This window comes from Convolutriloba macropyga, chromosome 6 (assembly GCF_964194025.1).
Source record: "Convolutriloba macropyga chromosome 6, txConMacr16.3, whole genome shotgun sequence".
NCBI lineage: Eukaryota > Metazoa > Xenacoelomorpha > Acoela > Convolutidae > Convolutriloba > Convolutriloba macropyga.
In genome coordinates, this window is record NC_134473.1 from 15,614,818 (window position 1) to 15,628,067 (window position 13,250).

Below are 13,250 nucleotides of genomic sequence, written 5' to 3' on the forward strand. Positions count from 1 at the left end.
TGTGTTATGCCATCTTCTGTCTATTCGAAGGAACAACATAAATGCTCAAATGTGCTCGAGTGAACAGTTTTACCCTTTCCTCATTTATCCTTTGTTTCCCCCTTTCTACTTAGTGAGTCCAACCTGAAGTTACTCAACAACTCCTGATATTTATTACCCGAGCAAGAGGGGTTTTATTTGGGGTGTGTAGACAACTAGGCGTATGAAGCTTTACCCAGACTTATGACTAATTCAAATATTATTTTTTGTTTATCAAGCAATTTGTCAGATTGATTCTACTTTGTAATCAGGGGGATTAAGCGCACTGTACATAATTCAAATACGGAACCGGGAAATGCAAGAACATGTAAGTACGAACCGTTCACTTTTCCACGAGCCGTTCACAAGATGGCGACTCTGCGTATAAAGGTATTAGATTTGATTTACTTAGGTCTGTTTCATACTGGTGAAACCTTTTCAAATCGCTTTATTATTTTCGAACAATTGAGGTTCAAAAACCCAGAAATATCAGCGACCTTTCTTCTAGTTTTTGTAGAGCTAGGTTGTTACCAGCTGGGTTCTGACTTATCTATCGGATCGCTATTCGTATCAGAATTTCTAATTTAATTTGCTTTCCTGGAATTACTTAATGGGCACATCAGCGAAAATGAAGTTATATCATGTATTACATGTTTACCCCATCGAACCGCGGTGATATATTGGACACTGATGACATTGTTTTGTTTCAGAAAATGGATCGCTGTGGTGTGGACGATCGAGAGTACGATGATAAGATTGATATAGAGCTCGTTGATCTAACGTCTTCACCAAAACATTTTGTGAATTTTCCGAGCCTTAACCATATGAGTTCGTCGAATGGAAACGAACGTGAGACCGAATTGTACGAGGTACAACCGGATTTTTATCAAGTTAACAACTAAAATAGAACAATGGTCATGAAATCGACAACTCAAGAGCTAGTTTCTGAGAACTCAAACATTTGATACGTTGAACCAGAGTCACAAACAACGGATGGAATAAACGCTGACAAAGAAAACTTGGCATTTGCATCCGATATGACGTTTACAGTTCATTCTAATCTAACCGTCCGATCTCTGAGTGCAAAGAAGTACAGCTGGAATCTACATGCCCACAGTGTGAGTACTACGAAAAAATTTACAACCAGGCCCGAATTTTTTACAATGCGTGAGCTTTGAAACTGGTAAAAGCGGAGGAACTTAAGCAGAAAGTAGACCGTGAGAACATAAAAGTTCGAGAGGATGCTCGAAAATATTACAGTACTGCAGATTTGAAAATACAGAGACTGCTTTCATCAAAAAAAATGAGATCTTGATTTTTAAATGGATCAAAGAGGAGCTGACTTTTGAAAGGAAAGCTGCGGTGAAAGCACGTAGTGTTCTCAAGAATCAGAGCCAAAAAATCAAATCTGAAACTGCTCAGCATACTATGGAGTGATCGTGCCTGGTTTCATTCAACGAGCAAACGTGATCTTTTTCGAACTTGTGCTAAACAATATTCAAAAGACAACTTCCACTGTTGATAACTTAACTAAGACTTGCTTTTTTGCGATATGGCTATAATATAGACTGAAGTGAATAACGTTTAACCATCGTTACTAAACCTTGAGTCAGTGACAAATTTCATTTAGACAATGAAAGGTTTTGCTTAAATGTGACCAGTTTTTTTCAAGTAAAACAAAAAGCTTGCGTGATACCTAGCCAATTTTTGATTTTAGAAATAATTGGTTTGGGGAAAAAGAACTTATAATGATTACTAAGTTACCCAAGTGGTACCTAATTGAGTTTTAAGTTTTATTATTAAGATGTAATAAGCACAAAGAACTTGAGTATTGGTACCTGACCTACCCCAGCGGCAATTAATCGAGTTTTGAGTTTTACCAATCAGAAGAAAGAAGTTGTGCATTGATAGCCGAGCTACCCAAGCTGTACCAAATCGAGTTTTGACTTTACTAATAACAACAATTGATAGCGAAAAAAGAACTCGTGTATTGTTATCTAAGCTACCCAATTGGTACTTTATCGAGTTTTGAGTTTTGACTTTATTAGTTAGAGGTAATAATAGAGAAAAACTTGTGTATTGATACCTAAGCTACCCACGCGGTACCTAATTGAGTTTTGACTATCGTTAATAAGAGGTGATAATGAAAAAGAACATGTGTAATGACACCTAAGCTACCCAAGCGATACCTAAGGGAGTTTTGACTTTTATTGATAAGATGTAAAAGAAAATGAACTTGTGTAATCATACCTAAGCTTTATATCAAGAAGTTGTATCGATAAAAAATCTTGTACATTGACACCTAAGCTACCTGCGCGGCATTCAGTCAGATTTTAACTTAAAGCAAACAGCAAGGGTGGGGAGCCAAAGCGCAGAGCAAGGTTGGAGAGCCAAAGCGGAGAGCCAGGGCGTAGAGCCAAAACAGAGCATGTACTCGGGTGGTCTGTCTAAGGGTCTTTCTCGGTAGTCTCTCCAACCCATCAACTCATGGTTAGTTGAATAGTCTCCTTCAAGTCTTTTTGGTCACTTTTTCTATGGTTTTCTACAACAAAAATTTTCCTCTTCACCAAAAACGCTAAATTACAAATATTACAAATCTTTGATAAGTCAAATGTTACTTTCATTTGTACTTCATTTTGTTCATGCTTTGATTATTTTTGGGAATTAATTATTTGATGTTGTCCGGAGTTTCTGAGTTTGAAGATCATTAATCTTACTTAGTACTGGGAAACAGTGCTCGCGGAATACTTGCAGCTGCTGCCTCCTTGACTTTAGCAAACTTAATGGTCGGGGAGCGGACTTTGCTTGTTGATGCAAACCCCCCACGAAAAGTAGGATGGACCATCATCACAAACATTTACAAGCACCACTATTCACTCAATCACTAAGCTCAAAGACACTCAGGCTAGTCGTGGTCATAGGTTTTGACAGAGAGCAACCACACGATCTTCGGAGGTAACTAAGAATTCTTTATTTTGTTATGGGTGAAGAGGAAACCAAAAAAACAAAAACTTTTGATTTTATCAATTCTCTATAAAAGGTGTATGGTGAAAAATATCCTATACATTTATTGTTGAGCTGCCCAACGTTGGAAACATATACTCGACTGTGAAGCAGGTAGGGTGAATAATAACTAATACATCAATGGTTGAGCTACCTACAGCCTAGCTTTTTGAAACATGTGCTCAACTATGAAGCCAAAAATGCGAAAAATAACTTATACATCAATTGTTATGCTGCCTACAACCTAGCGTTTTGAAACATAAACTCGATTGTGAAGCCTATAGAGCGAAAAATAAAATACATTAATGGTTGAGCTGCTTGCAGCCTAGAGTTTCGAAACATATCCTTGATTATAAAGCCAAAAAGCCAAAGTAAATCGTATAAAATATTGAATCAACTGGTTCAATGAACGCGTAACAACACTTATACTATAGAGTGACTGTAATGCGGATTTAAGAGACTTAAAACGTGAATCAATCAACTGGCTCAATGAGAGCCTATCAACAACATAAACTATAGAGCGAAGGCATAGGGAAGGAAAAAAACTTTTCTAATTGATGAATCCACTGGTTCAATGAAAGCCTATCAACACATATACCATACAGCGAAGGCACTAAGGCGAATTTTTTTTTATTAATTGAAGAATCCAGTGGTTCATTGAAAGCCTATCACAACACATGTACTGTAAAGTGGAGGTAGTGAGGAGAAAAAAAGTTATTATTTGAGCAATCAGCTGGTTCAATGAAAGCCTATCAACACATACTAAAAAAAGGGCACTGAGGAGAAAAACTTTGTTAATTGACAATTCCACTGGTTCAATGAAAGCCAATCAACACATACTATACAGTGAAGGCATAGGGAAGAAAAAACTTTATCAATTGATGAATCCACTGGTTCAATGGAAGCCTATCAACACATACTATAAAGTGAAGGTATTGAGGAGAAAAACAACCTTATTAATTGATCAATCAATGGTTCAATGAAAGCCTATCAACACATACTATAAAACCAGGGCAATGAGAAAAAACTTTTATTGATTGATGAATCCGCTGGTTCAATGAAAGCCTATAAACACATACCATAAAGCGAGGGCACTGAGGAGTAGAAAACGTTATTAATTGATGATTCCACTGGTTCAATGAAAGCCTATCAACACATATACTATAAAATGAGGGTAATATGAGAAAAAAACTTTATAATTGATCAATAAGCTGGTTCAAAGAAAGCTTATCATTATATAAACTATAGACCAAAGGCATAGGGAAGAACAAAATTTAAATGATGAATCACCTAGTTCGATGAAAGCCTATCAACACATATATTATTCAGTGAAGATATAGGGAAGAAGAACCTTTATTAATTTATGAACCCACTAGTTCAATGGAGGCCTATCAACACATAAACAGTGAAGTGAAGGTAGCGAGGAGAAAAAAAACTTCATTAAATCATCGATAAGCTGGTTCAATGAAAGCCTATCAACACATATACTATACAGTAGAGGCATAGGAAAGAAAAAATTTTTTTAATTGATGAATCCACTGGTTCAGTAGAAGCCTATCAACACATATACTATAAAAAGAAGGAAGTGAGGAGAAAATTTTTTAATTGATCAATCAGCTGGTTCAATAAAAGCCTATCGACACATGTACTATATAGAGAGGACACTGAGGAGCAGAAAACTTTTGTAATTGACAAATTCAATGGTTCAATGAAAGCTTATTAACACATACACTATAAAGCGAGGGCACTAAGGCGAAAATTTTTTTATTAATTGATGAATCCAGTGGTTCAATGAAAGCCTATCACAACACATGCACTATAAAGTGGAGGTAATGAGGAGAAAAAAAACTTTATTATTTGATTAATCAGCTGGTTCAATGAAAGTATTTCAAAACATACTATAAAGCGAGGGCATAGGGTAGAAAAAAACTTTATTAAAAGATGATTCCACTGGTTCAATGAAAGCCTATCAACACATATACTATACGGTGAATGCATAGGAATGAAAAAAATTTTAATTGATGAATCCACTATTTCAATGGAAGCCTATCAACACATATACTGTAAAAAGCAGGAAGTGAGGAGAAAAAGTTTTGTTAATTGATCAATCAGCTGGTTCAATGAAAGCCTATCAACACATATACTGTATAGCGAGGGCACTGAGGAGGAAAAAACTTTATTTATTTACAAATGCACTGGTTCAATGAAATCCTATCAACACATATACTATAAAGTGAAGGTAGTGAGGAGAAAGAAAATTTATTAATTGATCAATAAGCTGGTTCAATGAAAGCCTATCAACACATATACTATACAGTGAAGGCATAGGGAAGAAAAAAATTTATTAATTGGTGAATTCACTGGTTCAATGGAAGTCTATCAACACATATACAATGAAGTGAAGGTAGTGAGGAGGAGAAAAACCTTTACATATTGATCAATCAGCTGGTTGCCGAGTTACTCACGTGTTGATATTCAATAATATCGATGTAGACAAAAAAATGCGAGCCACATGTTATATCAACGGTGAAGTTGGCTAATAGTCTGTTAGGAGCGTTCGGATTTCCATTTTCCACGTTTTTTTGCAACGGATATGCACAAATCCACTATGTGAAGGGTCGGGTGTCCCCTTGAATCCAAGAATGCTGGGAATTTCATTGTCTTGGTATGAATCCTTCGTTTTTCCCAAATGTCAACGTAAGCTTTTGCGTGACTTTGTCGAATCTGCCATCGAACTGTTTCAAATTTTTAATGCAAATAATTTCCGTGACTAGATTTTCCCAACTGTTGTAAATGCCAGTCCAAATTTTTCTGTTTTGCCCTGATTGATTTCTCGACTCGTCGGTCTCGGTCCTTTAACTTGTGTAAACAACAATTTCTCCAGAGTTGACGTTATTGATATATGATGGAAAAGATAGTGAGGTGAGCGCCACTTGCCTTTCTTATTGTAGTTGGATCGGTTGGGATAATTGGTTCCGAAATGATGCCATAGTGTTTTCATGAAAAATTGCCATCGACGCGTTCAAAATCAAGTCAATTGTAAACTCATCGCTGTTAGAACTCAATGCTTCTCTTCAGTTTTGAACACGTCAACTTGTACCAATTCTGGTTCATAAATTTTTCCTAAGATTTTAACGTTGTTTGCGTCAATGAGATTGTATGTGGGTGGACTTGTTGCAGCCAATCGTAGTACTGTGAAAATTTCGTCTGTGTAGTTTTGTTTATAACCTTTTCTAAATTTTTTGTCGGGCCTTGTAATCTGAACAAGGTCTCCTTCTTCGCATGTTGGTTTGTATTTGTTTTTGTCTACAGCGAGTGATATTAAAAATGGTTCGCGTTTTTTGAAAAAAATTAGGTGCTAATTGGGTAACCCGGTTAACACGACCGTTTATAGTTTTTACAAGCTAGGGCAGCTCTTTAATATACGTCCAACTCCACTTTTCCTCCAAATATTTGTAAGTGATGTTTTTAAGCGATTGAAAGTTCTTCTCTGCAAATGCCAACTTGGTTTCGTTTTCTGTTGTATATAAATCAATTCCTTTCTTCTTAAAAATTTTTTTGAAATCTCCCGTGAATTCTGATCCCTTGTCTATCCATACTTTCTCTGGCTGTTTCGTTTTGATCATTTTTTGAACGGTTCAACAGCATCTTTTGCATTTAAAGCGATCAATGGTTGCACTCGTAAGTAACGTGATAAAACATCCACAGCCACTAATAAATATTTTACGCCATTGTTGTGTTGGGCAACTTTGTCCATATACGCAACATCGACAGACCAGATTCCGTCTATTCTCTATGCAACAGTTTTCAGTCGAATGAAAATACTCCTGAATTGTCTGTATTTTGTGTAGGGGCTTTTGACTGAAAATAGCGAACATTTTTAACTCTGGTGAAATCGCTAGCCTTCTTTAAATTAACAATGCTACCAAAAGCAGCACTGCCTTTAGTTTACTATTTGTCTGACTGTTTAATTTGATAGGACGTAATTTTGCCAGGGTTTGGTTAGTTTGATTTGTTCTTCTGCCTCTTCAAAGCTTCTCTCGTCATTGTGAGAAGCTTTTGCTTTTTTTCTGCGGGATTTTGAAGCGACTTCCTTGCCCGACTCATATTCCAAACAGTGCTGTTTCTTTTCAGATGGTAAAACTAGAAAATTTTTGGCAAATATGTTACACGTCAAATGTGGACCAATATCGAGAAGCTTTAATAGAATGAATTGTTTGAAAGATAGTTTACAAGTGGTTTGTTGTAGATTGTAAAGATATGTAGCCGCAAGAACCTCTGTAATTGAGCATTTGATAAGCAATCTCTTTGATGAGTCCAGGGATACAAAATCGGATTCCTCTATGATCTCGAGTATTTTTCTCGCTCTTTCTAATTTGATCTCTTTCAGGATTCTAATATCATTCAACACTCCTTGTTTGATAGTTGATGTGTTGTCTGTCGTAAATGATTTTTCCATAGACGCGTTTATTGTACTTAAATCATCCAATGAAGCGTCAGTTTGTTGCTCAGCAACCTGTTGCCAGGCAAGGGGAGTTGACCGTGACTTGTTTCTTTGGAGAAGCGATATTTTCTTGTCTGGGTTGTGAATATTTTTGTTGTTGAGTAATTGAGAGATATGAGGTTGTTCTCTTGTATGCATCTGTTTAGGTATTTACACAAACTCTTGAGTATGCATTTTGTTCTAGGTTTTCAATGTAGAGTAACGCTATGAGTTGAATGAGACTGGTGCCAGAGGAGATTGAATCAATTCTGTTTTTTCTGTCTTCCTGTTCGAAAGTTGACGCAGAGTTTTCTCAATTTTTTGCAATTATTTTTTGTTGACTGGTACAATTCCAGAGAGTACGTTCATCACACAATCACACAGAAACCAAATTAATTCGCTCTCCCTAACTAATTTGGATTCAATGATGGAGTTCTTGTTTGTGCTTTTTGCCCATTGCTTGAGCATAAGCAAATGTTTCCTTTTCATTCGTAATTAGAGTAATCACAGCTTCCTCCGAGGGGATATAGAAAATAGTTGGTTCAGGACCAATGAGTTGAGACAAAAATCGTAAACCTTGTCTTGTTTTCGGATCCAGGTCAATGATTAAATGTCCATAGGGCTGGTTGGTTGCTATTTTGTATGAGTCTTTGAGTAATTGGAGACAGTTTAACTGTTTTCGAGGTATTCTATTTGTTGAATGTCACGCAGTGATTTGAATAAAATTATATGAGTAGTGTTTTGGTCAATTTTCCGCGACCAGTTACTCTGTTTGAATAAGTTTTGTTTGACGTAGATCACATGCAGTTTGCGATGATGTCCAGGCGTAGCTATTTTCAGTCTTTGTCGTTGAAAAGTTCCTCGCAAGAGTCGTCGTAAATGAGCAGACAATCCGAAAGCTTTTTTGTAGCATCCAATCCAGAATACTTGATAAACTCGATTTGTGGTATTTTTTGCTGCACAGCTTTAAATGTGTCCTGGAACTCTTTGTAGAAGTAATAAATTTTGGTGAATGCAGGGTAGAACGACGATCTCAACATGTTGAATTTTAGATCGGTTTTCCAAGAACCATTTGGGCCTACAACCGCCATAAAGATTCTATCGTTTGTGAGAATGACTTTTTCATAGTTTGGGATTTGGTAAAATATAACTAACTAGACTGGAAAGCAGTGCAATCAAAATTGACTTCTCCTCACAACTTTCTGATATCAAGAATAGCATGGCGAAACAGAGACTAATGATGAGCATTATAAAACTCAATTGGCCAAAAATAAGATTTCTGATCGAGGGACTACGGTATTGGAACAGCATCACCATGGAGGTCTCTCGGTTTCCATCATCGAAAACCAAATTTGTAATAACCCCATCAATTTCGTCTCTCGTAACTCGGGTACTCATTTGAACATTTTATCGATTTTACTTGATGTTTGTTTACTGGAACTACAATTTGAAAAATGATCTTGCTAGGGGTATTTTTTCCAAACTCATGTTTTGATTTTGTCTTCATATATTGTCCCATCGCGCGCAAGCCGACTTTTTCTGAAAAAAATTATTAGGGACTTGTAAATATTTAGTGGGAACAAAAAATTTCAACTGTGTTCCCCAGAAAACCGAAGGTTAAAAAATTGAAAAAAATATAAAACGTCTAAATGTGAAAATTAAAACACCCCCTTCGATTTGGGATCATTTCTAAAAATTTTCAAAATTTGTATTTTTCGGCCAAAAATGAGGGGGTCGGTTTTCTACACACCGTGGACCCCCTGTATACTGATACACAACATTTATGTATACTACCTCTTTCCCATCATAGCCCACCCCCCCCCCCCCCCAGCTTAGTGGTCAGATAAGGTATAGCCCCTCCCCCCATATCATGGTAAATATACCATAATGGGGGGCTACGTTTTCATGGGGGGCTAAAATGGGAAAGAGCCTAATATGCACCTACTAAGCTTGTGGGGGGGGGGGCACAACAGACGGAAAATATCCCCTCTTTTTTATTTTTGTCATTGATTCTCACCTTGTTGTTTTGTGTACTCCTTCCAAGGAACCGTGTAGTCGGAATTTTGTAAACTTCTGAATTGTTTAGAAGAAACCTTCTCATTGTTTTTTGGATCTTTTTCGTTTGTGCCCCCCCTCCCAGTACTTTATGCGCCCCCCCCCCCCCAGTTACAGAGCACGTGCCATTACCCCAGACATTTGAGAATTTTTATCGTGTAAGATCTTACAAATTTCTTGCAAAATTGTCTTATAAGATCTTAGAAGATTATGCGTCGCCTGACTAAGACTTTGTAAGACAATTTATCAGGTCTTACACGATAAAAAAATTTTATCAGGTCTGATAAGATCTTACACGATAAAAGTTCACTTTTGTCAGATCTTACAAGATAAAAATTCTGCCTTATAAGATCTTACACGATAAAAATTCTGCCTGACAAAAAATGTTTATCGTGTAAGAAACCTTCTAATTGTTTTTTTTGGGTCTTTTCCGTTTGTGCCCCCCACCAGTACGTTATGCGCCCCCATTACATAGTCAATCACTTTGTAAAAATATGGGGCATGCGTCTGGGGGATGCAAATAATATGTGCCCACTAAGCTGGGGGGGGGGGGGGGGGCACAAACGGAAAAGATCCAAGATCTGATAAGATACTTATAAGATCTTATAAGATTAAAATTCGTCAGCGCTATGACTCATAGGGAATTTTTATCGTGTAAGATCTTATAAGATACTCATAAGATCTTGGATTTTTCCGTTTGTGCCCCCCAGCTTAGTGGGCGCATACTATTTGCATCCCCCAGACGCACGTGCCATATTTTTACAAAGTGATTTACTATGTAATGGCACGTGCGCTGCAACTGGGGGGGGGGGGGCGCATAACGTACTGGGGGGGGGGGGCACAAACGGAAAAGATCCCAGATCTTACACGATAAAAAATTCCGGAATGTCTGGGGTACATAGTAAATCATCATGTAAAAATATGGCACGTGCGTCTGGGGGGTGCAAATAATATACGCCCACTAAGCTTGGGGAGGGGGCACAAACGGAAAAGATCCTGTTTTTTTTCAAGATTTTTGCTTGAATTAGGGTCATAGACGTTTTTGTCTTTTTTATTTTCTTCTTGTTGTTGAAATGTTATTTGTTTAATTCACTTTTTTAATTCAGATCCTTGTTTAATTCACTTTTTGCGATGTATTTCAAGACTTGTCCTGTTATGTTTCTCCATTTCCATTTCGTTTAACAAGCAAATTGGAAAAATTACAATTTTCTGACCCCGACGTGATTCGAACACGCAACCTTCTGATCTGGAGTCAGACGCGCTACCGTTGCGCCACGGAGTCCTTGTGCTTTGGTGATCGCAAGGATTCGACATCTTGTACATCTTGAGATTAAAACGCTCAATCAAATGTAGTTTGACTGAAAGGCAGCTTTTAAAAAGCCAATCACGCCTCCGCTACTGTATCAAATGGGGATCTTTTCCGTTTGTGCCCCCCAGTACGTCGGGCACAAATTGGAAAAGATCTCAAATCAGAAACAACGGATTAGGGTCTTTCCCATTATAGCCCCCCACCTTAGTGGTCAGATAATCTTTATGCAGAAAGAAGAAAAAAGTTGAAAACATTTACAGTGCGTTCGTTATATTCATTTCAGGGAAGAAACTTTCTCCCTCTCAAAAATGATGTCCTGATCTTTGTCCCCACATCGGAGAAGTGTCAGCAAAATATCAGCATTCAGATAATTGGTTTTCATTAAAGATCATCTAACTGTTGCTAACCATTCAGATGAAAAACGATCACTGTTTAGGTCGGATTTTCTGAAAAATAATTAATTTTAGTATTGTTTTCCTTGTCGTTCGGTTACAAATATATCATCCACACTATCATGCTGGGGCTTATTTGATTCCCATGATTTCCAACAACGCTCATATTGGATTGAGTTCCTTTGATCTTCTAGTAGACTGAATGTTGCCCTGATAATTATTGGAACATCAAGAAAGAACGAGACTCCTCACAGATCCAAAACTTTTGGGATCCTTGAACAAAACCCACGAAGTCGTGATCTTCGTATTTGAAATTAATGACATCATTTACGAGCTTATCACCTTTGTATGAATTCGTAGAAATCATAGTTGGCCTACTAAATACGCGTTTCTAGAGCCCCCTTAAGCATGCAAAGATTCCGCCCTTTTCAGAGCTCACGCTTAAAAACATAGGATCGTTGATTAATTTAACTCTATCATAATGCCTCCACTCAGAAGTACTCAGACACACCAACACCTTACAGGGGACCAAAAATTATTTCTGGGTGATCATATTTCAATCCGCCATTAGCCAGTGGTAAATTCTCCTAAGATCTTTCCAATCAGGGCTCAATTTGCACTCATTTACCTTTTATTTCAAATCTGTTTGGTCATTGATTTCTTTCGACGTGTCCAATTGAACCCATGCTGCTCAAAACAACATTTAAATACGCTCATCAGGAAACCCCTCAAACTTTCAAAAATTTTGTTCCTTCCAGCTCACTCGTTTATTATACAAGATTTACTAATCTTTTCACAACCTCACACATGAACATACGCTTAGACACATACAACGCATGTAACCCGTGATATTAGATCTTCTGGGCAAGGAACATTTTGATACCACACAGCCATGTGGGAACTGCTATTGACTAACGGTCTTTTGGGTCAGTTCCGATTCCCACCCATTTTTTTGTTTGAGTTATTGATTGATCTCGGTGTGTTTTTATCGCCAATGCTGCCCAATTTATTTGCTAAACACGCTGTTAGACAAGCCCCCTAAATATGCATTTTTTTCTGTGTAGGAGCTAGCTGTTAAAAATAAGATTGCCTCAACTTTATAATATCCCACTTTTACATAGACACCCACACGAAAATACACAGGCACCTATATATGTTCATGAATAACTCCCCTTGGCTCTGGTTCGATTCCCACCCATCTTGTTGGTTTTGAACTCTTTAGTTCATTGGACTCTTGACGTCTCCTATTAACCATTCCGCACAATTTGTCTTCTAAACAAGCTTTTCGAAAAGGCTCCTAGACATGCCGGTGGGGGGGGGGGGGGGCACAAACGGAAAAGGTCCAAAAACTGTTTCCACTGTGAACGTCAATTTTGACACGTTTTGCGATACTTGCTTCGCAAAATTTATCCCTGAACTTACTCACCCGCAATTGTTCTGAAACCAGTTGGTGGCAGGAATGCACCTTCAACGGGGCTGAAAGGATCTGGGTGAGTGTATGTCTCGTCCATAGGCAGAGTCTGCATTAACTCTGGGTAAGGATACAAGGCGATTGTCTCTGCCATGATAAGAAACTTCTCTATCTCTAGGTCCACAGCACGACCAGGATTTCCCCACTTCAGTTCCAGAGTTTCGGTGTTGAAAAGAACGTTAGAAGGCTCGGGGGGTGTGTCTAACAAACGAAATAATTACTCAGCAATTGTAGTAGCAATTAGGTCAAGCAGAACCAATGAACATATGCAAAATTGATGCCACATCAATATCACCCCTCAATCTAATCGCTCCCCTATCGTGCTATCGTCAAAACTTTGATGTTCATTTTCAGGTAATATTTTTTTCGAAAACCTGCTGAGCAGTTCAAACTCATTTGACTTCTCAGAAAACAAAGAAGGGATCTATTCTGTTTCGGCCCCCAGCTTAGTGAGCATAAATCTTTTATGACCCCCAGGGGCACGTGCTTTTTTCTTACATAGTAACGTGCTATATAATA

The 13,250-nt window shown here is 37.7% G+C and overlaps 1 protein-coding gene and 1 non-coding gene across 2 annotated transcripts in view; both read right to left on the minus strand.

The window, feature by feature from the left end:
* LOC142341516 (contactin-4-like) overlaps positions 1-13,250 on the minus strand; it is a 63,447-nt gene that overhangs the window by 11,882 nt on the left and 38,315 nt on the right. Inside the window, exon 12 of the mRNA XM_075392503.1 lies at positions 12,687-12,932. Coding sequence (XP_075248618.1) covers positions 12,687-12,932 — 246 coding nt within the window. The remainder of the gene's footprint in view (positions 1-12,686; positions 12,933-13,250) is intronic.
* Trnaw-cca (transfer RNA tryptophan (anticodon CCA)) lies at positions 10,770-10,841 on the minus strand. The gene has a single exon. It is a non-coding gene; the product is annotated as a tRNA-Trp (tRNA).